The sequence below is a fragment of the Salarias fasciatus genome, chromosome 22 (assembly GCF_902148845.1).
Source record: "Salarias fasciatus chromosome 22, fSalaFa1.1, whole genome shotgun sequence".
Taxonomy (NCBI): domain Eukaryota; kingdom Metazoa; phylum Chordata; class Actinopteri; order Blenniiformes; family Blenniidae; genus Salarias; species Salarias fasciatus.
Window position 1 is genome coordinate 2,306,956 of NC_043765.1, and position 26,535 is coordinate 2,333,490.

At 48.8% G+C, this 26,535-nt stretch overlaps 3 protein-coding genes across 4 annotated transcripts; all 3 read left to right on the forward strand.

Annotated features, from left to right (window-relative positions):
- Positions 1-1,116: 1,116 nt before the first annotated feature.
- lipea (lipase, hormone-sensitive a) lies at positions 1,117-10,550 on the forward strand. Of its 2 annotated transcripts, none has more exons than XM_030120267.1 (12): positions 1,117-1,150; positions 2,359-2,558; positions 2,694-3,027; positions 4,961-5,245; positions 5,452-5,542; positions 6,106-6,251; positions 6,336-6,521; positions 6,583-6,729; positions 6,800-6,944; positions 7,044-7,271; positions 8,375-8,730; positions 9,408-10,550. In XM_030120267.1, the coding sequence occupies exons 3-12, from the start codon at positions 2,788-2,790 to the stop codon at positions 9,642-9,644; spliced, it is 2,061 nt and encodes a 686-aa protein (XP_029976127.1). In that variant the 5' UTR covers positions 1,117-1,150; positions 2,359-2,558; positions 2,694-2,787; the 3' UTR covers positions 9,645-10,550. The 2 variants fall into 2 exon arrangements, with proteins under 2 accessions (XP_029976127.1, XP_029976126.1); XM_030120266.1 differs by having other exon boundaries at positions 2,697-3,027.
- A 411-nt stretch (positions 10,551-10,961) lies between these two features.
- Positions 10,962-14,864, forward strand: LOC115409208 (trypsin-2-like). Its single transcript, XM_030120269.1, has 6 exons — positions 10,962-11,633; positions 12,194-12,353; positions 13,449-13,705; positions 14,105-14,241; positions 14,320-14,421; positions 14,649-14,864. The coding sequence occupies exons 1-6, from the start codon at positions 11,591-11,593 to the stop codon at positions 14,694-14,696; spliced, it is 747 nt and encodes a 248-aa protein (XP_029976129.1). The 5' UTR covers positions 10,962-11,590; the 3' UTR covers positions 14,697-14,864.
- Positions 14,865-15,580: 716 nt separating this feature from the next.
- Positions 15,581-24,591, forward strand: LOC115409207 (probable ATP-dependent RNA helicase ddx6). Its single transcript, XM_030120268.1, has 13 exons — positions 15,581-15,746; positions 16,774-17,732; positions 17,917-18,021; positions 18,304-18,433; positions 18,518-18,664; positions 18,764-18,858; positions 18,992-19,114; positions 19,233-19,361; positions 19,444-19,560; positions 19,635-19,698; positions 19,784-19,885; positions 21,322-21,538; positions 21,751-24,591. The coding sequence occupies exons 2-12, from the start codon at positions 17,508-17,510 to the stop codon at positions 21,531-21,533; spliced, it is 1,449 nt and encodes a 482-aa protein (XP_029976128.1). The 5' UTR covers positions 15,581-15,746; positions 16,774-17,507; the 3' UTR covers positions 21,534-21,538; positions 21,751-24,591.
- The last annotated feature ends 1,944 nt before the right edge of the window (positions 24,592-26,535 follow it).

Sequence of the window (26,535 nt, forward strand, 5' to 3'; positions counted from 1 at the left end):
AGAAAATTCTGCACTCTCCTCAAACAAATGCCTCTGGAGAGAGAACCATTTGAGATAGAGACAAAGTGACTCAATTGTACGGGTCACAAGAAAAATTCCTACGTTTTGAGGGTTTATTGTGCAAATTGAGCCAGAAATGTGGCCGTACGGACGAGAAAAGAATTTTTTTTTTGGTTAAATTTCAGAGCCTCCCCCACTCTAACTGCTACTCTCCCACTCTAGCTTCAACAATACACACCCATTGTAAACTCCAAATACGGCTGAAATTCTCTCCCTACTTGAAGGCTCACAGTTTAAATTTGGTAAAAGATCTGGACATGATATAACATACCTGAACAGAGGACAAAAATGCCTACATTTTGCAAGTAAAATGACTTGTCTACGTCAAAGTATGACAAAGTTGTAAGGGGTCAAAGTTGAAGGAGTTCAAAGGTCAGTTGAAGGGTTTTCCCATCCACTTCAATGTTAAAAATAATTTTAAAAAGTTGAAATATTTCAAAAAGTTGAACAAAGTTGAAAAAGTTTAAAAAGGTCGAAGAAAGGGTTTAAAAAGTTGAATATTTTAAAAGTTGAATGGTGAAAATCGGTTAAGATTTGAAGAAGTTATAAGGTTCCAATGTTTGAAAAAATCTCCATCCGTGAACATGGGGAAAAAAGTTGCACAAAAGTTTAAATATTTCAAAAAGTTTAAAAGATATTAAAAAGCCAGAACATAGCCGGAATGTCCTTAAAAAAGCTGCGCATTTTGATATCTGAATGGTTCAAATCGGACAAAATTTGTAGGAGGACAAGCGTGCCAAAAAACGGCGGAAGAAGTCAGAAGAGGAATGTAATCCTGTGAATGCCTTCAGCATTCACACAATAAAATGTCGACACTTAACGAGGGCCGCCTAGGATAGTAATCTTTGCGCCTTGCCAAGGGCAGGCACAAAGAATAAATAATGCCTGTTGCAGCAGCAGAACCCCCCCGGAGCCAACTGCCTACACCCACTCCTGTTCCCGTACCCCTGGTCGTCCTGTGCGCGGTCCCGCCTGGCCGCCTCTCACCACCTGTTGACTCATTGCGCGCGCTCGCCGCCTCCCCGCTCTGCTGCGTGCGCGCCGCCGCGGTCAGCAGGAGCGGCGCGGAAGAGGATGCGGCGGCGGCCCGGTGAGTGGAGACAACCGGAGACTTTTTTTCTGTCCCCCGCCGCTTCTGCCGCCCCGCCCCCCCCGGACCGGACCGCCGCTGCCCGGACCACGAGCCTCCGGCAGCTTCCCGCGGTTTGCGGGCGGATTCCGTGAGAAAAACGCTCCAAAACTGCTGTGGGCGAAGTTAACGACGCCGATCAAACGGCGACGGGTCGCTTTTTATCGATTGATTAATCGATCGATCGGCTCGTATCGATGTGTCGGAGTGTGATAGAGCTGCCTGAACTCCGTCCCCCCGGAAACGGCGGTGATTCCGTGCAGACTTATTGATCGTGGAGAACGTGATCTGAGTGAGGGAAACTGATCTGACAGGTCTCATCAGCTGGCCGGGTTGCCAGGTCCGCTGAGGAGATCAAGTAATCAGGCAGCAACAACCAAACAACTCCGAATTAAATGCTACAAACGACACAAAAATCACACAAAAACGAAATATATATATTTAATAATGAAGTTAAGCAATTCAAATGTTAAATGTTTATCAAAAAGCATCGAATACATGTTTTTTCTTTGCTTTTGCTTCTAGAACTTCAAACCAAAATCCCCCACTTTCAGTTTCATCTCCAGTCTGTCCAATAAATGATTACAAGCAAGAAACTGGACAGACTACAAACGACAAACAAGTGGAAACGATCTCAAACCAAAATGATGAAAAAAAACAAAACAGTTTTCTTCCCAACATGTTTTAGTTAGTCTGAAATTTCTCAAATGTAATTTTTTGTTTTTGTTTTTCTACATGTAGTCATCTTGTAAAATGTCCACATTGATTTATACATTTAATTACGTGTTCTTTCTGTAGATTGTCCAATTATCTATCTGGTCATCAATATATTTCTTGATGTGTTTATCGCATACATTAACTGATTTTCAATGTAGTCCTATATTTATTTAATTATCTGTTTATTTATGTGGTCTTTCATGTGGAAATGTATTTATTTATGTCTCGCTCTTGACATGTTTTTATGAAGCAGTCTTGTTTTAACTTCAGACTGATTAACTTTCCTGCACAGAAATACATAAATGAATAAATAAATGTGGACGGACAGAAAAAATATTAACTGTGTAAATAAATCAGTAAATGTAAAAGTACTTGAATATTTACTCAAATAAATGTAGAAATAAAGAACTAACTTCAGCTGAAATGTTAATTATTCCTTTACGTTTGTGTAGATGATGATCTGAGGAGGTTCCGGTAGAGCTGCTTTCTGATTGGATCTCCTACATCTGATTGGATATCCCTGGATCTGTTTGGATCTCCCTGGTTCTGATTGGATCGGATTTGAACTCCCTGATTCTGATTGGATCCCCTGGTTCTGATAGGATCTCCCTGGATCTGATTGATCTCCCTAGATGGCTGGATCACTGAAACGGTGACTTTGTGCTGTGTTTTGTCTGTGTGTTGTCTTTTGTATCTGAGCGGACTCTTTGTCCTGATGTGGAGACAATCAGCTACACAGTGTCGATGAGTGTGAAGGAGATTGTTCCCTCTGTGACTTTTGACCCAGCAGATAACGGCTGAAGAATGAGTGAGTTCTGTTGAGGGGAGGCAGCAGTAGAGGAGGCTCCGGCTCTGCTCTCTGCCTCCGGAGGGATTCAGACATGGACTACCAGGCCGTGTTCGCCGCCGTGGAGAAAACCTGCGAGGACAACCTGTCGGTGCTGTGCGGCCCGCCGGAGTCCCCCCTGAGCCCGGTGGCCGAGCGCCTGGTGGCCTGCATGAGGCAGATCCAGGAGCACGGCCGGGCTCTGGGGCCCGTCGTGGCCGGGTTCACCGCCGTCTTCCACCACTACGACCTGGACGCACAAACCGTGGGGAACGGCTACCGCAGCCTGGTCAAGGTACGACTGAGCCCAGCCGAAGGTCCCGGGACTCTGCATAGACGAAAAGAAACATGAACTGATCGCAGACACACTCTGGAAAGTGACCACTACAAAGCTTTAGTCTGAAATGACACCAGAAAATTGCTAAAAATAGCGGAAACTTTCTAAATGGATGGAAATTGACAAGAAAATTGAAAATACTCAATGGCCACGTTCACATGGGCCCCGTATAATCGGATTGTAGGGCGAAGCGGATTGTAAATGTGTCCGAGTGGATCCGCTTCACTCGGAGCGGATTGTATTTCGGATCCGATTGTACGAGGTGGTGTACGGCGATGGATCATCCGCTCCGTGGCTCATGTATGCGGTGTTTGACAGCGGAGCGGAATAAACAGGGGGTGATTCGTTTCGCTCAAGCGTTCCCTCGTACGCAGATACGTGCGCAGTAAACGGGAAGCAGGACAGTCAAAAACAAGCAGAAGAACACGACGGTGGTTGAGAAACACTTTTTTAATAAAACCCCCGAGAGAACAAACGCTGGAGAGGAGAGATGGCCGCAAGTCGCACAACAGCGAGTTGTTCAAAGAGCTCCGAGGCGGACTACTGGCAGACCGAACGGCCGGTGTTATGGATTAACTGGTTCCCATGTTAACGAGTGACTGATTTCTGTGTAAACACATGCTGGTAACAGTAGATGTTAAAATAAGAGTCACCAAAGACTCTAAACGTATAAATTTACTGTAACTGTAGATAACCGACGTTCGCTAGAACGTCTACAAGTTTCAGCATCTATTGGTCACAAGTTAACACGGACACCAGTTAATTCAAAACATCGTCCTACCCCGCCGACCGGTGCTCGGCGGGTAGGACTCCGGCCGGGGGAACGCTCGCTCCTTGAGCAGAGTCTCATGGAGATGTTGGGACATTATTGAGCAGATATCCAGCAGATAAAAACTCTCTGCTTGGCGCTGAGGGCTGCTGCTGCAGAGCTAAAGATCTGAAAGTTCCACGAGAGACTTTGTGCGCCTGTCACAGGACGTGTATAATCCGCTTCACCCAGGGTCCTGGTAAACCAGGATTCAATAATTGCTTTGTATTCCTTCCATGTATACACGCGTGTTTAACACGATTGTTTTCAATCAGATTGAAAAAAACACTCATGTAAACTGGGCCAATGGTTCAAATGTATAGGTATGCAACATGGACAAAAATAAAATCAAATTCTAATTTTAAAAAAAGAACGCCAATGACGGTAATCTCACGATATCCTTTAAAATGTCATTTCTTCCCAAAGAAAATGCTGTTAAAATTCTTCCAGCTGAACAGGACATTGACCGAGTGTTTCATCACATCAGCTCCTCTTCATTTTCTTTAAACACATGAATTCAAGAGACTCACAGTTTACAACACAAACTCAAATGAAGCTAACAACTGACTAACGAGCGGATAAGCTAATACACTAACTGCTGATTGACGTAAGCTATTATGCTTAAAGCTGACTGATAAAAGTGACTACGTTATTATGCTAACTGCTGATTGATGTAAGTGACTATGCAAATATGCTGCTGATTGACCTCAGAGGCTGAGCTAGTATGCTAACAGGTGACTGATGCAAGTGGCTAAGCTAATGCATTAACAGCTAACCTGGCCAGTTGCGATCTCCTTCCCCAACAGTGGAAAAGATATTAAAACTCTGCGTGTCCCCGTCAGAAAGATGCTCAGCCTAGTACCAGCTGACGTAGCATAAATACTCAATAATTTACATGATCGTCAAAACAATCTTTCTGATACTATCGTAGACGCTAGATTTCTAAATAAGTTGATCAAAGTAAACGAGCTCCAGTTCATTCTGGGTCTCCTCGGTTCTTCTCCCGCTGGGGTTTATGATTTGACGGTAAAGCCAGAAGTTTGTTCTCAGATCTTCCAGACTGGTTGACTCCCTCTCTTCCAGATCGTTCTCTCCTGCCTCCTCCACATTCTGCACAAAGCCCGCTACATCGCCTCCAACTACCAGGGCGCCTTCTTCAGGGCGGAGCACAACGCCCTGGAGATGGAGGCGTACTGCAGTGCGCTGACCCAGCTGCGAGCCATGCTGCACCTGGCGCAGCGCATCATGGACGACAGCGAGCGGGGACAGCTGTTCCCGCCGCACGACGACGAGCTGACCGGCCGGTTCGTGCAGGAGTACAGCTCCATGCACAAGGCCTGCTTCTACGGCCGCTGCCTGGGATTCCAGGTGCGGCGCCGCCTCCCGTGTCCGCGGGCGGTCCGGGACGACGGTACGGAGCGTCGGGACAACCGTCTCCGAGCCCGTCTCCCTCCCTTCGAGACGGGCGAGTTGGAAGACGTTGGGGCCGACGCTCGGTACCGGCGTCTCGGAACTCCCTCACGTTGGTACGTGCCGTCGGTTCCTTCATTGTTCCCTTCAATCTGTCGCTCCAGTTCTCTCCGGCCCTCCGTCCGTTCCTGCAGACGGTCGTCATCAGCATGATGTCCTACGGAGAGACATACGGGAAGCAGCAGTCTGGCTTAGGTGAGCCAAGACGATCTCATTCCCACCATTCTCCACATCTGACATCCGATACGTAGCTCGAGTGTCCGTCTGAAAACAGATTCCTGAACGCTGACAAAGGGCGTATTCTTTCTTCAAACAAACGCGGTGGATTCTGTGGAAGTGTATAAATGCTGCTAACGCTCTCCGGTTCAGGCTGAACCAGCAGCCCGAGTCTGAGCAGGAGACCTGTTAGCAGTGGAGGGAATTTCAATTCACTCAACGTATTGGGCTCTGGTGGTTAACGCAAGACAAGAGGGAGGAAACTGTAACCGAGTCCTGAACTCTGGAGTTTCAGGTCAGTTCAACTGGTTCAATAAATCAATCAAATTCCAAAAGAAAGGTACTTTTCATGCAAAGTAAAACATTCACACACACAAAAACATAGCGATGATCAAACAAGGCAGGAGTTACGGTCCTCAGCCAAGTATTAGACGTCTACAAAACACAAGGACACGTTGTGAGGTTCAGGTAAAAGCCGATGGGTTGCAGTTTGGGTCAGAGTTTGCCGTGTTTGCTCTGAAGTTCCGGTCCGGTCCTCGCAGGCCTGGCGGCTCTGTCCCTCCTCACGTCGGGGAAGTACGTCATGGACCCCGAGCTGCGGGGCGAAGAGTTCGAGCGCATCACGCAGAACCTGGACCTGCAGTTCTGGAAGTCCTTCTGGAACCTGACGGAGAACGGCCTGATCACGGTAGGCGGAGACTGGTCCCGGCGGCCCCCCCCCCGCGGAGCCAAGGCCGAGGCGCCGTGTCGTGACCCGGCTCTGCTTCCACAGGGCTTCAACAGGATGGCCTCCAAACAGGTGCAGGTCAACTTCACCTTCACCGTGCCGCCGCTCACCCTGCGCCTGCCGCTGGCCTCCGACCCCAGCCTGTCCATCAGCGTGGTCCCCCCCGTGGCCCACTGGGGCCCCGGGCCCGTCCACATGCGGCTCATCTCCTACGACCTGCGGGAGGGACAGGTAAGGGTCCGGGGCTCCAGGGTCAGAACCAGAGCCTTGCTGACGCGGTCTGACCCTTCAGGACAGCGAGGAGCTCCTGGCGCTCTCCCGGGCCGAGCCGGCCCCCGTGCCCCGCCTGCCCTGGGTCCAGAGGCTGCCTCGCTCCCCCTCGCTGGTCGTCCACTTCCACGGAGGAGGCTTCGTGGCTCAGACGTCCCGGTCTCACGAGGTACCCGCCGCACCGGAGCTCCGCCTCCTCTTCCGCTCCAGTCGGAGTGACGCCGGGTCTGTGTTTGCAGAGCTACCTCCGGCGCTGGTCCAAGGAGCTGGGCGTCCCCGTCCTGTCCGTGGACTACTCCCTGGCCCCCGAGGCGCCCTTCCCCCGAGCGCTGGAGGAGTGTTTCTACGCCTACTGCTGGGCTCTCAACAACTGCCAGCTGCTGGGTCAGCGCACGAGTCCCAGCACGAGTTCTCACCACACCAGATGACTGCTACAGAAAACGAGTGTGTGTGTGTCTGTGTGTGTGTGTGTGTGTGTTCCAGGCTCCACCGCAGAGCGGGTGTGTCTGGCCGGAGACAGCGCCGGGGGCAACCTGTGCATCACCGTGTCCATGAAGGCCATTTCCACCGGCGTGCGGGTTCCTGACGGCATCATGGCCGCCTACCCCGCCACCCTGATCGCCATGGACGTGTCGCCGTCCCGCCTGCTCACGCTCATCGACCCGCTGCTGCCGCTCGGCGTGCTCGCTAAGTGCCTCAACGCCTATGCAGGTGTGTGTGTGTGTGTGTGTGCGTGTGTGGTTTCACGTCTCATTTACCGCCAGAGGACTTTCCGGCGCCGCTGAATCGATACGAGGGATTCGTGTGTGAACGAGGAGAAATGTTTCCCCACAAACTGTCCGTTAACCTCCAGTTCCTCCGAGGCCCCGTCTCCATGGCAACGCGTCGTTTGTTGTTTTGTTTCAGAAAAGTTTTCAGCGACTTTCTGAAAATGATGTTCGTTTCCACAGAAACGTTAAAACCTTTGTTTCATTGTCATATAAATTTACATAAATACAAATAATTCAGTATAAAAGTGTTTCTGAAAACTCGCCGTGTTTCAGACTCGCAGGTTTTTATGAAGAAATGACTGAAACATCAAAATCTGTGAACCTTTACAGAAATTCTCTGATCTCAACATGATTTTTTAATTCTTTCATCTGTTTCTTCTAGCTAGTTTTTTCTTTTTTTTACTTTATTCTCAATTTTCCCCTTTTTCAATCATTTTCTTTTTTTTACTTCTTGTATTGTCTTTTTTCTTTTCTTTCTTTTCTTATTCTTTTATGTTCTTTCCTTTCATTTTTCTTGTTTTCTTTTTTTTATTTCATTCTCATTTTTTCTGTTTTTTCCCTTTTTCTGTTCTTTTTTTCTTTCATTATCCTTTGCTTTAGTTTTGTGGGCCTTTTTTTATTGACCTGTTGTTTTTTTTTGTCTTTTTTCTACTTTTATTGTTGTTTTGTCTTTTTTCTTTCTTTCTTTCTTCTTTTCTTTTTCTTCCCTGTTGTAATGTAATTTTTCTCATGTTCTTGTTTTTTCTTCGTCTTTTTCTCCTGTATTCTTTTTAATTTTTTTTTTTTTTTTAGAATCTTCTCTATCAAACTCGTCTTTCAGTCCGTCACGTCGGTGATTTTCTTTCTCCTGACAGTGTTTTATTCTTCGTCTTGTCGTCCGCTCTTCATCAGCTCACATCTGTCTTTCGGCTCGTCCTTTAACTCAATAACTCGATTCATTTCACTCCAGTCAAGATGAATCAGTGAGGAATCGATCTGTATTGAGAGGCGTGTGCAGCGGTTTTGCCCCGCCGGCCTCCGGTTTGACCCCCGTCTGTCCTGCAGGTGTGGAGTACCAGACGGCGGCGCCGGCGGCGTGCGGCGGCACCCTGAGCGCTCTGGGCCGAGACACAGCCCTGCTGCTCAGCGACCTGACACAGGGAGCCTCCAACTGGATCCAGTCCTTCCTGGACCCCACCCGGTCCACTCAGTCCACACGGCGGCCGAGCCAGGCCGCCTCCCCTCCCCCCGCCGCCGCCGCCGCCTGCCTCATAGATTACCCAGAAGGCTTTGAGCCGCTGCGCTCCGAGTGGCTGTCCGTCATCCAGCGGCTGAGCAGCCCGGTGGTCCGGAACCCCTTCGTGTCCCCCCTGCTGGCGCCGGACGCCCTGCTGAAGGGGCTGCCGCCCGTCCACATCGTGGTAAGAGCCGCGCCGCCGCCGCTCGCTGCTCGCCGCTCGCCGCTCTCCCCGTCTACAGAGACGGAGGCAGAGCTTTTAAAAAGTTGGGTTTACAAGGTTTTCCAGGAACTACATGGGAAAAGAGAGAAACAGGAAGCAGTTCTGTTCGTTTCATAACGTAACAACGAAAAAACCTCAACCACAAAGTGACAGATCGCCGCGTGCCTCAGTCACGGCCGCTAAGATTCACATTCACGCTGGAGGTCAGAGGTCACCGAGTGAGGATTACAGGCTTCAGTCTCAAAGGTGGAGCAGCTTCTCCAGAGATTCAGGAGAAAAGGCCACATGTTGAGTTTCGGTGCTGGGATCTGAAAACACAACTTTCTGAAAACGCTCTGACCCTGTCTCCATGGTGACGGATGAAAAAAGTACAACTTTTCCAAAACCCTGACACTGTTGCATTTCTGCCGTTTCCATGGAAACAGACGTCATTTCCACAACATTGCCATGTAAACGTGAAATGTTTCTGGAATGAAAACGCCAGAATGATGCAATTTCACTGGATCCGAGGAAACGTTGAAGGAGTGTGTGTGTGTGTGTGTGTGTGTGTGTGTGTGTGTGTGTGTGTGTGTGTGTGTGTGTGTGTGTGTGTGTGTGTGTGTGTGTGTGTGTGTGTGTGTGTGTGTGTGTGTCGGCAGACGTCGGGTCTGGACCCCCTGCTGGACGACTCGGTGATGTTCGGCCGGAGGCTGCGCGCCACCGGGCAGCCCGTCTCCCTGACAGTGGTGCCCGACCTGCCGCACGGCTTCCTCAGCCTGTCGCAGCTCGCCAAGGAGACGGAGGCGGCCACCGCCGCCTGCATGGCCCGCATGAGGGAGGTCCTCCGGCTGGAGGAGCCGGCGGCGGCGGCGGAGAGCGAGGGCCCGTCGGGCTGAACCTGCCGTCACACCAAGAAGAAACCAAAGCTTCACCGTTTCAGAGGGAAATCACAAAATTCACCGACATTCACTGTGAGATCACCTTCACACCTGTGTTCGGGAACGGAGGACTGAGTTTATTCTGCAGCGCAATGCATTTTGGGTAATTCACGAGGGATTTCTAACGGCTGATAACCTTGAAGCGCCACCAGGGGGAGCCGGTGAGACGAAAAGCTTTAAAACTGAAGGCTTCGATTGGTTTTTATTCAGGTTTCCGTCCGTTTGATGGACTTTGCTGGGTTTTGTACTTTTCTCTCTGTGCGACCCTTCAGGGGAAAACAGGAACGCAGGGACTCCCTCTGATTTACTCGCTTGCTGTCTTCTGCTTTCCTTCAGTCAACCCGGAGTTCTAAACCTCCGAACGCCTTGCTGTTGTGCCTTGACTCCTCAGAGTGATCCTGCAGTGTTTTGGAGAGAAGTTTCATTTTCTACGGCTTTGAAAGACTCTTTTCTTTGTACTATTGATATTTTGGTGACTTGAGCGGTCTGGCGTTGCCAGTTTACGTGTTTACAGCGTTTCGAGGCCTTTCTTCACCAGCAGTGTCTCGTTCGTCTTTACAGCCTGTATTAAAATCAAAGCTTCAGAGACAAATAGAGGCGTGAAGCAGTTTGTGGGGGAGAGAGCGGCGGCGTGACGGCGTTCAGGAACAGTCCGTCCTGTTCTGCCTCCTGATAAACCGCCTCCGGGCGGAGGGGGTGGTGGAGGATCTGCTGACGTCCACTGAAACGCTCTTTGACCAGCTCAACTCTCATTCAGACACAGTTTAAACTCCGATTCCTTGTTTTAAAAACTAATTCTGTGGTTTATCTCCAAAATCAGTGACTCATGAAGCACCGAGCTCAGCGCAGCAGTTAGTCAGGGTCGTCAGAAGAGACATTTTTTTTAATCATCAGTCACACAATTTCCATCGTTCATCACAAATATTTGCATAATTTCTGTAGTTAATAATTAATCGTAGCATTCCTATAGTTACTTATGGTTAATCATATAATTCCCGTACTTAATTTTAATTATTTGCAGGATTTCCATGGTTCTTTCTGATCAGTCAAAGAATTTCAATAATTATTCACAAGTTTTCACAAAATTTCCATAGTTAATCCCAATAACTGCAGTTGTCCGTAGTTAATTGTGATTAATTGCAGAATTTCATAGTTAATTTTGATTAATCAGAAAATATCCATAATTGAGATTAATTACGTTTAAAATTGCATTATTTAGCATTTCCAGTCAGTTTTAAGCCCATAACGTAAATCATTTCTTACCAGATCGTTTTAATAGGACGAATTCAAATTATTACAAATATCGAATGTCCTTTTAGGCCTCATTTGATTTTCTTTCACAATAAAGTTCCATGTGGACCAACTCAATACAACCTCGATGTCAGATGTGCAGATTGGATCAGATGTTCAGTGAAAAGCAGAGTTTGGATGTAAAGCCGGTCTGTCTGAAACTGGGCTGGGATCCACTGTCCTAGACGCCGTTTCCACGGCAACGCCTCAAGTGAGTTTTAATATTATGTAAAAAAAAAAAAAGATCATGAAGTCCAACATTCAACTGGCGCCAAGAACAAACTTAGCATCCCACAAAACTTGTCCTCAAAAACCCTTTTATTTTGCAGTCATGTGAGTTTTGTTGGTTCCACGCCTGGAAAAGAATCAGTTTCATAAAAACAAACGAATCTTTGCTGCTTTCAAGCTTTTTCCATCAAATCAATGCAGACAGTCTGAGAGCCGAGGCTCCAGTGGTTCTCGGGCACAGCTTGAGGTTTCCCAGCTGAGACCGCAGCAGGTGGAGCTCCGTCTGGCGGCCGCCATTGGTCCTCTGCAGGCCGCCGCCGTCTGTGACGTCTACAGACGACGCTTTAAATGTAAAGATTGAGATAAGCTGTTCTCCGGTCTGCACCATGCTGTTCCTCGTGCCTCTGGCTCTGCTGCTGGCCGCTGAAGGTGAGTTTGGGTGAAGTTAAAGCTTCTAGTAGCAGAAATTCACAGTCTGTTTCTATTTTGTCAAAAATGTAAATGGGATGCTAAATGTATTTTGATGGTGTGTTGAAAGGAACAGGGCTTCCTGTACCGGGATGTATTTTGGTTCTGGTCATCTGTTCTGGTCTGGTGATTCCTGTGTGTCCTCCTGCCTGTCCCTTTATCTTCTTCTGCAAAATGCAAACTTGCCCAATTCCCACCACCAAGTGATCAAAAAAGAAAAAAGTCATAACAAAAAGTATTTCAACAAAGTGAATTAATGAGCGTTGATGGCCGGCCCAGATAGTGTTACACCAAAAGGAGCCCAAACAGAAGGCATCAACACTAAATTTGAGAAAATTCATCTTAAAACTAATGAAATCATCTGTCCAAGCAGCAAGTACATTTGAATGAGAGACCTTGAAATAAGATTTTTAAGTCTAGAAATACCTCTGTCATTACAGTAGACATTTTAACTACAACCGGACTGATGACGTTGAGTTTGTGCAGTGAGTGACTCTCTCCTGTCTCTCTCCTGCCGTCAGCCCGCTCGGCTGCCTTTCCCTCCCATGATAAGATCGTCGGGGGCTACGAGTGCCGGCCGCACTCCGTCCCCTGGCAGGTGTCGCTCAACAACGGCTGGCACTACTGCGGAGGGACCCTGATCAACGAGCGCTGGGTGGTCAGCGCCGCGCACTGCTACAAGTAAGACCAACGACTCTGGAGGCGTTTTGTTGAGGACCTGCCCCCCACCCCCCGGAGTGGGGAGGAGTTCAGTACATAGTGGAGCCAGCTGACCACAGGTCTACAGATGGGATCAGGCTCTCAGCTTCTCTTGGTCTTGGTCTGGAAACCAATTAAGCCACACGTTGGCAGTTACATTGTTTGGTTGATCGATTGTTAGAGGAGTTGGTTGGTTGGTTTTTCAGTAGAAGGGCATGTGGGTTGGTTGGTTGATTGATTGGCTGTTTGGTAGACAGGTTGGCAGTTAGATCGTTGGCTGGTTGGTTGGTTGGTCGGTCATTAGATGGTATGTTGGTTGGGTTGTTGGTTGTTTGATTATTAGATGTGTTGGTTGGTAGACGGTTTGGCAGTTACATTGGTTGATAGATCAGTTGGTTGGTTTTTCAGTAGAAGGGCATGTTGGTAGGTTGGATGATTTCTCAGTAGATGGCCAAGCTGGTTGGCTGGTTGGTTGCGGGCATGTGGGTTGGTTGGTTGGTTGGTTGGTTGGTTGTTTTTTCAGTAGTTGGGCATTTCGGTTGGTTGGTTGGTTGGTTGGTTGGTTTTTCAGTAGAAGGGCATGTGAGTTGGTTGGTTGGTTTGGTTGACTGGCTGGTTGCTCGACGGGTTCGGCAGTTAGATCATTGGTTGGTTGGTTGGTTGGTTGGCTGGTTGGTTGGTTGGTTGATTATTAGATGTGTTGGTTGGTAGACGGTTTGGCAGTTACGTTGGTTGATGGATCGGTTGGTTGGTTTTCCAGTAGAAGGGCATGTTGATTGGTTGGTATGTTGGCTCGTTGGTTGGTTGGTTTTTCAGAAGAAGAGCATGTCAGGTGGTTGGTTGGCTGGTAGACTGCTAGGCAGTTACATGGGATGGTTTAGCTGGTCTGTTGTTCAGTTTATTGGCTGGTTGGTTTTTAGGTAGATGGGTGGGCCGGCACAGCTGTTGTTTGGTCCATTTAGTGGTTGTTGATTGGTTGGATGTTCAGCTCCAGCTCTGTTGTGAGACTACTGCATCCACAGAGACCAGCAGGTCCTTGTTTCCACTCACAGACCCCCTCTTCTGTTTCTCTGTCAGGGGCGAGGACATCGAGCTGCGTTTGGGTGAACACCACATCCGCTACAAGGACGGCCCCGAGCAGTTCATCGCTCCCGCCGCCGTGATCCGCCACCCGGACTACGACCGCTACACCATCAACAACGACATCATGCTGATCAAACTGGCCGAGCCGGCCAGGTTTGACGAGCACGTGCAGCCGGTGTCTCTGCCCCGCAGCTGCCCGAAAGCAGGAGCCCAGTGCCTGGTGTCCGGCTGGGGGGCCACCAAGAGCCCCTGTGAGCGCGTCTGTGTGTGTGTGTGTGTGTGTGTGTGTGTGTGTGTGTGTGTGTGTGTGTGTGTGTGTGTGTGTGTGTGTGTGTGTGTGTGTCGCAATAACAGTGGCAATAAATCATATAAATATATGCACAAGGAGCAGCAAAAATACAAGATAATACAAAAATAACAATCCAACTTGGTGTTCTGTCCACATGAATGTCTCTGTTCTCCAATGATAATGTTTATTGCTCTCTGTGTGTGGTTTCATTACAGAATAACAGCACCACCTTGTGGCCTGGCATGCTAACTACATTGTTTCTGCCGTTTGTGTTTTCAAAACATTGCTGTGTAAATGTGAAACTTATCTGAAACAGGTGAAATGGATGGATTTTCACCTGAACCTGTCTCTTTTCTCCCAGTCGGGTGTCTGAAATGCCTCCACTGCCTGGAGCTCCCCGTCCTGCCCCAGCAGGACTGCGAGCGCTCGTACCCGGACAGGATCACCGCCTCCATGTTCTGCGCCGGCTTCCTGGAGGGGGGGAAGGACTCCTGCCAGGTGCGTGTCTGTTCTCGGACAGGCCATGGGACGGTGACGGGGTCGGCTGTGTGTAATGGGCTGCGTTGCCTCCGTCAGGGAGACTCCGGCGGTCCTCTGGTGTGCGACGGGGAGCTCCAGGGTGTGGTGTCCTGGGGCTGGGGCTGCGCTGAGGAAAACCGACCCGGAGTTTACGCCAAGGTCGGTGCACTTCGTCCCTCGAACAGCTTCAGAAGAGGCTTCAAGAGAGGATACGCAAAGTTTAAAAGGACTTAAAAATTGCTTGAGTTATTGGTTGGATTGTTGTTTAGGGTTCATCAACCATAAAAAGAAAACAGTTGCTGGTCTCTTAATATTTGCAAACTTTTCTCTTTCCACCTCGATGTCATGTTTCCTTTCAGTCAGACTGGTTTCCTTTCTGACTGCAGGTCTGCCACTTCCTGGACTGGATCCATGCCACCATGGCGTCTCACTGAGGAATATGTTCATACAATAAAAAAAAAATCACAATATCAATTTAAAAAACAAGTGTTTCTGATGATTTATTTACAGCTGTTTAAGGGATTTTTAGTAGATTTGTAATTAAGTTAAATTTAAGCTGTACAAGCCTCTGATGGTTTGTATTTTTTAGGGTTCAGACAATGCTAACGTGTTTGTATTTTGTAGTATTACAGTAGAACATGAGAGCATCAGAATCATGAAAGTAACACCACTGGAGGTAATTATCTACTGTTGCTTTGCCCAAATTTTACAAATCCACATGAAAACACTGCTGACTTTTACTCAGATGCAAATGCATCTTTTTAAAAAGATGTGTTAGTTTTTAAACACATCAAATACATTGAATAACAAAGTATTAAATTCCATAAACTTTTAAAAGAAATGTTCAAAGTTTCACAGACAAACAATAAAAAGTATAGATGAATTATTATTGGCTTCAAGGCAATCAAATGGATCTCTATGGCACCAGTCAGGTATAAGACAATTCACAGTGCTTTTCAGGGGAATGAAGGAAACGTGCATAAAGCAACGTGCTTAAGAGAGACATAACTTTATTGTGAATTGCCTTGTGTCTGGATGATGATAAAGAAATAATTCTGACTTTTTATTCTTAAAATAAATTCTGAGAATTAAGTCAAAGTTCTTTGTAACCAATTACAATTATTAATACCGGTACAATACTGGTACAAAACGTCTTAACGGACTTTTTAGAAGGTTTAAATGGTAACTATAAAATAGTCAATTGAAAATAAAACTGCGCCTCTCAATAAACTCCGTGTCTTGTAGTACTGATATTCACCGGCTGGTGGCGGTAGCGTTATCGACCCGCGCGTGATAAACAGGAGGGAGACGCCGAGGAAGAGCGGGCGAAGAAGAAGGCGACCATGTTGATTTAAAGGAAACAGAAACACAATAGAAGTGAATCCAACCGCGAACAATACTCAGCTTTTTAAGAGAATCTCACGAGAAGCAGCAGCTCGACCACACACCGAGTCACCAGTTACAGGAATATCAGAGAAAACCAGGTAGGTTTTTTGGACATTTCTGCTAAAAACAGCCGAGTTGAGCTCGTTAGCATGTTTGCTAACGTTAGCACAGAGCCAAGTTAGCCTCCGTGTGCTAAATTAGCCGCGAGCTAGTATTATTAACGAACAAATCCAACGAGTTCGTGTCGTTATCTTATTCTAATTCCCGTGAGGGAAGTCGTCACAACTAAAGCTGGACTGTGTATCAGTACGGAGTACAAACCAACTTAAAGTTAGCGCCGTTTTAACGTGGGCTAAATGGTTAGCTTAGCCTTCTTGCTATATGGAAGCATTTAATCCTCATTAAATTTGAGAAACATGTCAAACAGTCAACCTTGTAGTGTCGATGGGTTATACGTGACTTTAAATTAGTTCCCGAATGGATTCTTTCAGGAAGAAGTGAGTTAAAGGGTTTTGGACGTCCTCTGTTTGGAAGTTACTTTCATAAAAGTGATCCTGATGTCTGCGTTAACGCTACAAAGTCTGTAAACTTTATAAAGTGTGTCTCTTTAAGTTCCGCTGGTGTATTCAGGCCTTTCCTGGAGGCCACACGTGTTTAAATCCCGTTTGAGTGTAATCTGCCACCTGGCAGCTTCACCTGTCCAGCTGCTGCTTGAGCCAAAGCCTTTCCTGCTGCAGGACGAACTGAAATAGACCCGCTGTCTGGATGGAAGTTCTGCATTCACTCTTCATGTTATCCACACAGCTGCGAAATCTGGATGTGATGGATCAGGGGTGACAATCATAAGGCCCGTGAGCCAAAACTGGTCCCAAGAGGCTCCATTCCGGCCGCCAAATGTTTGATATTCTCTAGTTCCTACATTGTGTGTTTTTCTGAACTCCCCCTGACAGCAGTGTGACATTTGGATCATTTCTGCATTCAGCTTTAAGCTGGACAAACCTGATCTCCCTTTAAAACAAGATTCTTCCACTTGTTTCTTTTTCGATGCTGAGGTGTTATTTTTTTTCCTTAATACTGTTGTCCTGACAGGGCTTCCCAGCCTGATGTGTCCTGACTTTGTTCCAGGTGACACCTTGGAGCTGTGGACTCGGACTCTGAGGAGGCAGCAGGTCGCTCGCGGCCTCGACTCACACACTTGGCGGAGGGACAGAGGCGTGAGGGACTCCTCCTTTTCTAAAGCGACGGACTGAACGAGCCCTCGCGCCACTTCCGGACTCTCTTCCTCTCATGCGCGGACCGGCAGCCTCCCGCTCAGAGGACAGACTCGCAGCATTTACAGACTCCATGACTTTGGGGAAAAACTAGTACAGATTTTGGACACCTTGTATGGACTCAAAGTGGAAACCGGAGAGACTGAGTTTAAAAGTATTAGCCAGATTATATTGAAGAATCTATTCCCCGAGTTCAGATTGCCTTAGTTGTTCTATTTCAGGACTTAAACTGCTTTGATACTTGTTCACATATAATTTTTCTATATTGTGCACAAGTATGTTTATGCATATGGATGCAAATTTCTCTTCATTTTGAAGAGCTTGTGTGTAAAAAGTGTTTCTTTTTGTGTATGTGTTGTTTTTGCCGTACGTCAGTCGCTCTGTTGTTGAAGGGGACCGAACTGCACGTACATGTGTATATGTAAATACTACAAATCCTCTTCTGTTGTCAAAGCTTTTCGACTTTAAAGCAAAATAATAATAGAGAATATTGTTTTAACACTTTATCAAACTTTTTTTTTTTTTTAAATACCTAAGAAGAGGCAAAAATCTAATATTTAAAAAAACAAAAACAAAAAAGAGGGAAAAATGGCCACTGCCAGAACTGAAAGCGTGGGCCCGCTCGTCATGGGACTGAACAAGCAGAACGGGCAGCTCAAAGGACAAACCAAACCCGCTTCAGTCCCACCAGCACCCACGACTCAAGGGAAGAGCGTGGGCGCCGCTCAGGGAGGAGGAGGAGGAGTCAAGTTCGGAGACGACTGGAAAAAGAGTCTGAAGCTTCCTCCCAAAGACAACAGGGTCAAAACCTCAGTGAGTCCAGAGTCTGAATCTTCTGCCGTCCTCCTGACCGCTCTGTCCTCCTCCTGACCGCTCTGTCCTCCCGTCCTCCTGACCGCTCTGTCCTCCCGCCGTCCTCCTGACCGCTCTGTCCTCCCGCCGTCCTCCTGACCGCTCTGTCCTCCTCCCGTCCTCCTGACCGCTCTGTCCTCTGCAGGATGTCACGTCCACGAAAGGGAACGAGTTTGAAGATTACTGTCTGAAGAGAGAGCTGCTGATGGGGATCTTCGAGATGGGCTGGGAGAAGCCTTCACCCATCCAGGTACGCTCTCGTCTGATTGGCCGGTCTGATGCAGTTTAAGGTTTTTCTTTCTTGTGGCTTCAAGTATAAGTTTTGAGAAAGTCTTTTTTTTTTTGAAAATATGTCACAATTAATGCCAAAAATGACTGAAATCTCAACTTAAACCTGATTTTAATGAAACTTAAACCAACTTTATCTTGAGGTAAAGTAGTGTGCACTGTGTGTAGTGTCGACTGTAGACCGAGCTCACTGTTGAGCATGTAGCATGGCTGGCGTATGAGCCCTGAAGACGGTTTGTTGCAGGAGGAGAGCATCCCCATCGCCCTGTCCGGACGAGACATCCTGGCTCGGGCGAAGAACGGGACGGGGAAGAGTGGCGCTTACCTGATCCCTCTGCTGGAGAGGATAGACCTGAAGAAGGACCACATACAGGGTGAGACGCCACGTCCCGCCGCCGCCGCCGTCCTCTCACAGCCGCCTCATCACAGCCGCCTCCGCTTTGTCTGTCCCGCCGCAGCCATGGTGATGGTTCCCACCCGAGAGCTGGCCCTGCAGGTGAGCCAGATCTGCATCCAGATCAGCAAACATCTGGGCGGAGTCAAGGTCATGGCCACCACCGGAGGAACCAACCTGCGGGACGACATCATGCGCCTGGACGAGACCGGTGAGGCCCCCCCCCCCCCCCCCCCCACACACACACACACACACACACACACACCCTTAGCTACCCTTTGCTAATTGAAGCTGTGTGTTTTCACATCAGTGCATGTGGTCATCGCCACACCCGGCAGGATCCTGGATTTAATCAAGAAAGGCGTGGCAAAGGTGGACCGGGTCCAGATGATGGTGATGGACGAGGTAAAGATCACATGACCACAGCAGACCGGGTGACCTCTGACCTCTGCAGAGCTGCACACCTGGAGATGCTTTGACGTGTTTTTGGAGGTCCATGACTTAAAGCTTTAATGTTTCCTCCTCCTCCTCCTCTCAGGCGGACAAGCTGCTGTCTCAGGACTTCGTGGTGCTCATCGAGGACATCATCAGCTTCCTGGCCAAGAACAGACAGATCCTCCTTTACTCTGCCACCTTCCCCATCAGCGTGCAGAAGTTCATGGTGAGCGCCGCCGGCCGCCTTCCCCCATCAGCCGCCGAATCGTCTCTCGGTTAAAGGATCCAGACGGTCTTCAAGGACCTGTTAAAACCAGCGTCCTCAAGTGTCTCTTCTGCTGCAGGCCAAACACCTTCAGAAACCCTACGAGATCAACCTGATGGAGGAGCTGACTCTGAAGGGCATCACGCAGTTCTACGCCTACGTGACGGAGCGGCAGAAGGTCCACTGCCTCAACACGCTGTTCTCCAGGGTAACCCACCTCTGTGGACGACGTCCGGCTGTGTCCCCTTCGCTCCGGCTCCACCCGTAACCCGCCTCTCGCTCTGTCGCAGCTCCAGATCAACCAGTCCATCATCTTCTGTAACTCCACCCAGAGGGTGGAGCTCCTGGCCAAGAAGATCACTCAGCTGGGCTACTCCTGCTTCTACATCCACGCCAAAATGATGCAGGTGAGCCTCCCGGCCGAGCGCCCGGCGCCGGGGCGTTCCGGAGTCCGTCTCTCACCGCCTGCTTCTGTCTGCAGGAGTACAGGAACCGCGTGTTCCACGACTTCAGGAACGGACTGTGCAGGAACCTGGTCTGCACCGGTGAGGTTCCACTGCACGCCCGACACGCTGTGTGTGTCTGTGTGTGTGAGAAACTCGAGATTGAGCCGCTGCGCTGCCTTCACAGATCTGTTCACCAGAGGAATCGACATCCAGGCCGTCAACGTGGTCATCAACTTCGACTTCCCCAAGAACGCCGAGACGTACCTGCACCGCATCGGGAGATCAGGTCCGTTCCCCTCGAGCCACGCCCACATCGCACAGCTTTGAGTTTCCAAGTCACACTCATGGAAATCCTTCATCCAATCTTTAAAAGTCATTTGAAACAAAAAAAAAACTGAGGTACAGCATCACAAACGAGATTGAGACTCCATTCTCACACAAGGGTTTTTGCGGTTTTGCTTTACAAGTTTTGCGTTAACACGGCAGCATCTTGGAAAGCAGAAAATTCCAGAGGAAATTTTACTTTGTGCCTGCCAGCTGCTGCCGACTGCAGTGTGTGTGTGAACGTGTGTGTGTTCGTATAACTCCTCTATATTCACCATGGAGACCAGCTGCTCTCGGCAGCCATGACAGTGAGTCAGCAGTTTTTCATGCAGTTTGTACGGTTGAAGAAATGTCATTTCTTGTGAACCCAGAGGCGAAATTGAAAAAAAAAATTTCTGTGAGCGTCAGAAGTCTTTCATGGATTAAGCCTGAAATTTCCATGCCTGCAGGATCATCCATATAGCCACAGCAAGTTTGTTAAATGTCTGAAATTATGCATTTCAGTGAGGAAAATCTCTCCAAAAATGCATTGGAGCAGGTCGGAGAAAATTCAGCCGTCTCCTCAAACAAATGCATCTGGAGAGAGAACCGTTTTATTTAAAGAAAAAATGAAAGCATTGTGAGCATTATAAGAAAAATACCTACGTTTTGATGTAGAATTTGATAAGATTGTGCCAGAAATGTGGCCGTGGGGATGAGAGAAAGCTCTTTATTTGGTTTAAATGGAGAACCTCTCCAATACACACACATTATAAACTCTAAAAACAGCTGAAATGCTGGCCAAACTGTAAAGCTCACCGTTCAGATTTGGTAGAAGATATTGAAATGAGGTTTCCACATCTGGATAGAGGACAAAAACTGACGTAGAGACGTTATTAAAATATCAAAATATTGCAAAGTATGGCGAGGCTTGATGGAGTTTGGGGATGAATTTTTTTGTTTTTTGGACGACTCTCATCCGGAACGTTTTGGTTTTTGGCAGTTTTGTCAGATATGTTTTGCCGTAACACTGAGAAAAGTCACAGCACACCATTCCTGGAATTTTGGCACTTTTGATGTGCTCTTTGTAGTTCTACTTCAAACAACGCCAGACTAGTTATCCGGCAAAGTTTTCGCGTCAGAAGATTTTGTTTAAAATGTGGACCCTGGACGAGGCCCGGCTGGGATGGCCAGACAGGCTCAAAGAATGTCTGTTTCCATGGAAACTGGTGCAGTCTTCATGCGGGTTCCACTAGGTGGTGCTGTTGTTCTTGTCATGAAACTTCAGGCGCCTCCTGCAGAGAGCGGTTCACTCTAAACATGAATGTTGCGACGCTATGGCACTTCGACCTCGGGGTTAGTCTTTGACCCTCCTCGGCAGCGGCGGCGGTTTTGACCTCCTCTGTCCTCTGGCTCCAGGGAGGTTCGGTCACCTGGGCCTGGCCATAAACCTGATCACGTCGGAGGACCGCTTCAACCTGAAGGCCATCGAGGACCAGCTGGTGACCGACATCAAGCCCATCCCCGGCAGCATCGACAAGAGCCTGTACGTGGCCGAGTACCACTCCGGCAGCGCCGACTGCGAGGTGGAGGAGGTGGAGGAGAAGCCGGGACGCCCGCAGGACACCTAGAAGAGGTGAGGGACGGCCCACTCCTCCTCATGGTTCTGCTTCCGTGAGCTGTAGTCTCCAGGCCGGGCCACCAGGTGGTGCTGTGCTCTCATTCACCCACATGCAGAGAGCAGAACCCACACAGTGATGCTGCTGTCAGGGTGTAGGAGCTGTGGGTGTTTCCTGGACCGGTACCGGAGGAAGCGAGGTTCTAACCGGAGCGTTGTTTCCCCCGCAGTGACGGACTCGACTCGCCGGGCTTCTGCCCCGACGCCACACACCAAGCTTCAACCACTGCATTCTCACTTCCTGTCGCTCGGCGGAGGAGCTGCTCCACCCGCCGCGACCTTTCACCCTCCTGCCGCCGCGCGGCCGCACGGCTCATCGTCCAGCAAGTCTCCACGAAACTGTTCAGCGCCAAACTGGGAATGGGGTCCGGTCGGTCTGGGTCGGACCGGGTCGGTCCGGGTCAGCTCTGCTCGATACGTCTTCTGAATTGGTTCGGATCAGTTTGATTCGATTGATCGGGTTCCGTCTGAATTGGTTCAGAGCGGTCTGGATCTGTTCAGATCGGCCCGGATCGGTCTGGATCGTCCCGGGTTGGTTCAGACTCGTTGGTCCGGTTGGGTCCAGGTCCGGTTCTTAGGGCGACTCGGTTTGTCGGTTCTCTCTCTTCTCACTGCTGACGTCACTGAAGTGCCTTAATCACTCACCCAGTCACAGTACGAGCACAAGCACACATACACACACGCACGCACGCACACACACACATACGCTCTCAAGCACACACACACACGCACACACACACTCTCACACACACACACACACACACACACTCCGTCTCACGGCTCAAACTCGTTGAAGTTCATCCAGAATGTGAACGTTTGTTTTAATGTGAACGTTGCAATAAAAAGAAAAAAGGGCAGCTTTATTTAAATACTGCGTGACTGTTTTCCCCTCTTTCACCCCGAGTAACACACACACACAGACACACAGACACACACACACCCACCCGTCCCCTCCCGACCGGACCGCCTCTGAACCGGACCCAGACCGCTCGGCCCGTCGCTCCAGTTTGGCGCTGAACAGAAGCATGTTCCCGTTGTCCTCCTCCTCTTCCCGCTCCGGTCCGTCTTGGTGAATGTCTGAAGCTCCGCCCCTTCTCTGAAACGCTCCGCCCGGTCCGAGCGTTCTGGACCGCAGGGCGGCGCCGGCGGCTCGGTAGCTTCCTGTGAGACTTTTCCAAACGTAGCATTGCTGAACAGGCAGCTGAGACTTTCCCCCGGCTGACAGCCTGACGAGGCTTCAGCTCCTCTCTCTTCTCCCCCGACCGTCAAACGAGGCGGCGGAACCCGAAACGAGTCACCGTTTACACTCGGCGTTTACAGTGAGAGAAAAAAAACAAACCCTGAAACCCAGAAACAGGCTTCGCTCGGTGAGAACTCCCTTCCTTTGATTCCTCTGAAAACCGTTTTCAGGATTTAACGTCGAAGCAAAACCAAAAATGTGTGTGTGCGTGCGTGCATGCGTGCGTGCGTGCGTGCGTGTATGTATGTGTGTGTTGAGCCTGTGTTCGTGTGCATGTCTTTACTGTGTGAATGCGTATTTGTGGCTCATCACAGCTGTGTGCACGCTTGTATGTGCGTGCACACAGCTGTGTCTGCGCAGCTGTGTGTGTCTAGCGTGTACGTGTCTGTGTGTCTCGTGTGCACGTGGCTGACTGTGTGTGTGTGTGTGCGTGTGTCTGTGTGTGCGTGTCAGATGATCACATGCAGCTCTGAATTGAATCCAATTCTTTGCTTCATGTCAACATTTCATCTAGTTTTGTGTTTTTTTTCCTGTGTGTGTGTGTGTTGGGGGGGGGTGTGTGTGTGTGTGTGTGTGTGTGTGTGTGTGTGTGTGTGTGGTATGTATGTGGCTGTGTGTGTGTGTTGGGGGCCGTCTGGGATGTGGTTCTCTGTTGTTTCTCCTCCTATCTCCTGGTTTGTGGCCGATTCTTCCTCCCTGGCAGTGTTTTCTTTCTGATCCCATCCCAGACTCTCGGTCCTTCGCCTCCTCTGGTTGATTCTGTCGTCTGAACCGCCTCAGATCACTCTGCTCCATTTTTTTTATTTACACTTCAAATAGAGTGGAAGTGTAAATCTGAGGCTCTGTAAACTCCCCGAGGTGCAGTTTGTGCACTAGGGGGCAGCAGAGAGGCTCCTGCCTTCCGCTGTGGTAGCTCTGCTCAGATGACACCACCTTTGATTCCATCAGCAGAACTTTTAGGAAGACTGAGGTGGAACCTGAAGGGACTGGAAGCTGCTCCAAGGCGGTTTTGACAGATGAAGCCGTCGGGAGTCGCAGGCGAGGCTGATGATCGAAGTTGTGAATGTTCGGTTGTGTTGTCAGTCTTTTGGGTGGGGGGTGGGGTGGGTCGGTTTGGGGTTGGGGGGGGGGGGGGGGGGGGGGGGGGGGTTTGGGGTTGGGGATTTAAGTTCTGGAATGAACTAAAGAAGTGGTGAAGATTCGGCCTCTAAATTGAGACGCTGCTTCTGATTGGGCAGATTTAAACGAGTCAAAGCGAAGCAGCCGGCGTCTCTGTGGTCTGAGTGAAGATCTGATCAAACGACTCGGCGGAACCGCGGCAGCCGCCGAGGAGAACCTTTCTGCTGGGTCCTGCCACAGAAATGAAGTCGTTCTTGTTTTGTTTTCCAGCTCCAAAGTAGCAGGTTGAGTTTCCCTCCAGCGCGTTGAAGTGACGAGTGATCACATTCAGTTCAAATGAAAAGTCTTTCCTGTCGTCCTTTATTCGTTTTCGATGCCACATTCCATTCACTTCTTTGTAAAAGTGTAAAGTTACTCTTTAATTGTCCTTTCAGTTTCTCCTCATGGTTTTTGGCTTTTTTTTTTTCCTTGTTTTCTTTGGATCGGATGAAACGGCAGCGATGTCATTTTTAGTGTTTTGGTTTTTTTTAATCCCAGGAGTTGCATAAAAGACGGGAGACGTTCAGCAGCTTGTTCGAATCACTCTGTCCTCCACTGACCAACATGGAAACAACATGCAGGGACTCAAAGTCAATAAATGACCTGAACTTCACCTTCCTGGCTTCTCGTCTTTTATCACACACGTTGGGCCAAGTGGTGGTCTGTGGGCCTTGTGAGGGCAGGCCTGCTCAGTTACTGTTTCACTAAACTCCACGTCTCGATATCCCTGAATTGACTTAGTTTATCCTGAAAGCAGCACTAAGGAATGTACGTCAAACAGCTTCAGCCCGTCCCAATCGCTGTTAGCATTCCATTCGTTCCAGCCGCCTGCTAGCTTTAGCTTTAGCTCACCTGGTCTCTGATCGTTTGAAAACGATCACATTTTCTTCGGGAGGTTGTAATTGAAGCTTCAGCGATATTTCACTGTTACGACCGTTGGCTTGAGTAGCAACCGCTGATGGAAGGGCGTCTCCACCACCAGCGGGCGTTTGTCCTGAAGACAGAGGAATGTTGACGGTATGCTGGAACGAGAAAGGAAAATGCTAATGTCCGCTAGCAGCAGTGTTCATTTAGCTGAAGGCAGTGACGGAAAAGATTTGTCAATGAATCTTTTCCGTGAACAAAAACTTACAAAAGGAGAAGTCAGACAAGAAGGCAGACTGTTGAAATCAAATTAAAATGAGAAGGAAGTGTTTATTTGTCCCGCTCATTCCTGTCACGAAAAAGATTTGTTGAGAAATCTTTTTGTCTTTTTCAATGGAATCAACACTGCTTCAGTTTAATTGATGTATTTTTACATTTAGATCTAATGCAAGGTACTTTCTTGGGAAGGTAGTGAGTTTTCAGTTTCTGGACGATGTGGTTTACCGAGATGTCGCGGTGACTGTGATTAGCTTTAGCCTGCTTGATTAGGGTTGGTAGATAAAGTCAGTAGGGTTTTAACTGTCAGCTGCATGTTGGTGGTTTGCATCTTCCACACAGAAGACTGAGGTGCTGGGAAGTGCTCTGAAAACTCTGGGACCGCTGGACGCTAAAGGAGTGAGTATAGAAGAAAAGAGACAGAAGGGGCTGCGGGACTGGCGATGGGTCGTTGCAGCAGGGTAGGGGTCACTCGCGGTTGGTCGTACCACCGGCGGTGAAGGTGGTTACAGAGGGGAGGCTGCCTGCCTGCTTTAGATAGCTCTGTCCAGGGTTTAGAAGTGTCTCTGCTGCCCAGAGCGTCCTCAGGAAGCGCCGCCAGCCTACGCTGTTCCCTGGGATTCAGACAGCGTCTTAAAGCTAAGACTGGATGAGCGTCTCGTCAGCTGGTCGAGTTACACCGAATTTTAAAATGAGGTATTGTGTAGTTTATGATTAAGTTCACTTTGATTTAGTATCCTTTTGTAGCAGGCGGCGACGTGCTGCGGACTCTCATGGGATTCAGCATTACTGCCCTTATTTTGTGATAACTGTCGGGGAATTGATTATTTTATACAAGACTTCTCATGGTGTGAAGTGCTGACCGCCAACTTGTGTTTTGTTCTTTTGTCTGTGAGCTCAAACTCTCTACTCTGGGTTCATCGCAGTACCGTCGTCATGTCCGGTGTTAGCGGTACCAGCTAGCTAGTAACCATCAGAATCCAGACCGACTGCACCTGCAGCTCACCTGTGCGTGAACACGTGCAGCTGACATAGGTGTGTACTTTCAATAGTCGCACAGGACACTATCGATGCTGGTTATCGGCGTTCACACTCCAGCTGCCCAGCATTATAATTGGCAGGAAGCGGCGGTGGCGCAGTTATCAGCCACTGTTTGAAGTCCCTCCAGACCTCTTTACAGCCGCGCTTCATAAAGCGCCTGCTGTTGACTCGCCCGGCTCATAACTTCATGTGTGAGGCGGCGCTTCCTGTTTATGTACTCAAACTTCCTGCAGTCTGGTTACTTTATCCCTCGCTCCAATAAAACACTCATCTTTCATTAAGCGGCGCCCTCGTTGAACTGCGCGTCACAGAAAGACATGTTTGAACAGTCCTTGTGTAATAGTGGAGGACTCAGAGTGGTGTAGTGGTTAGCACT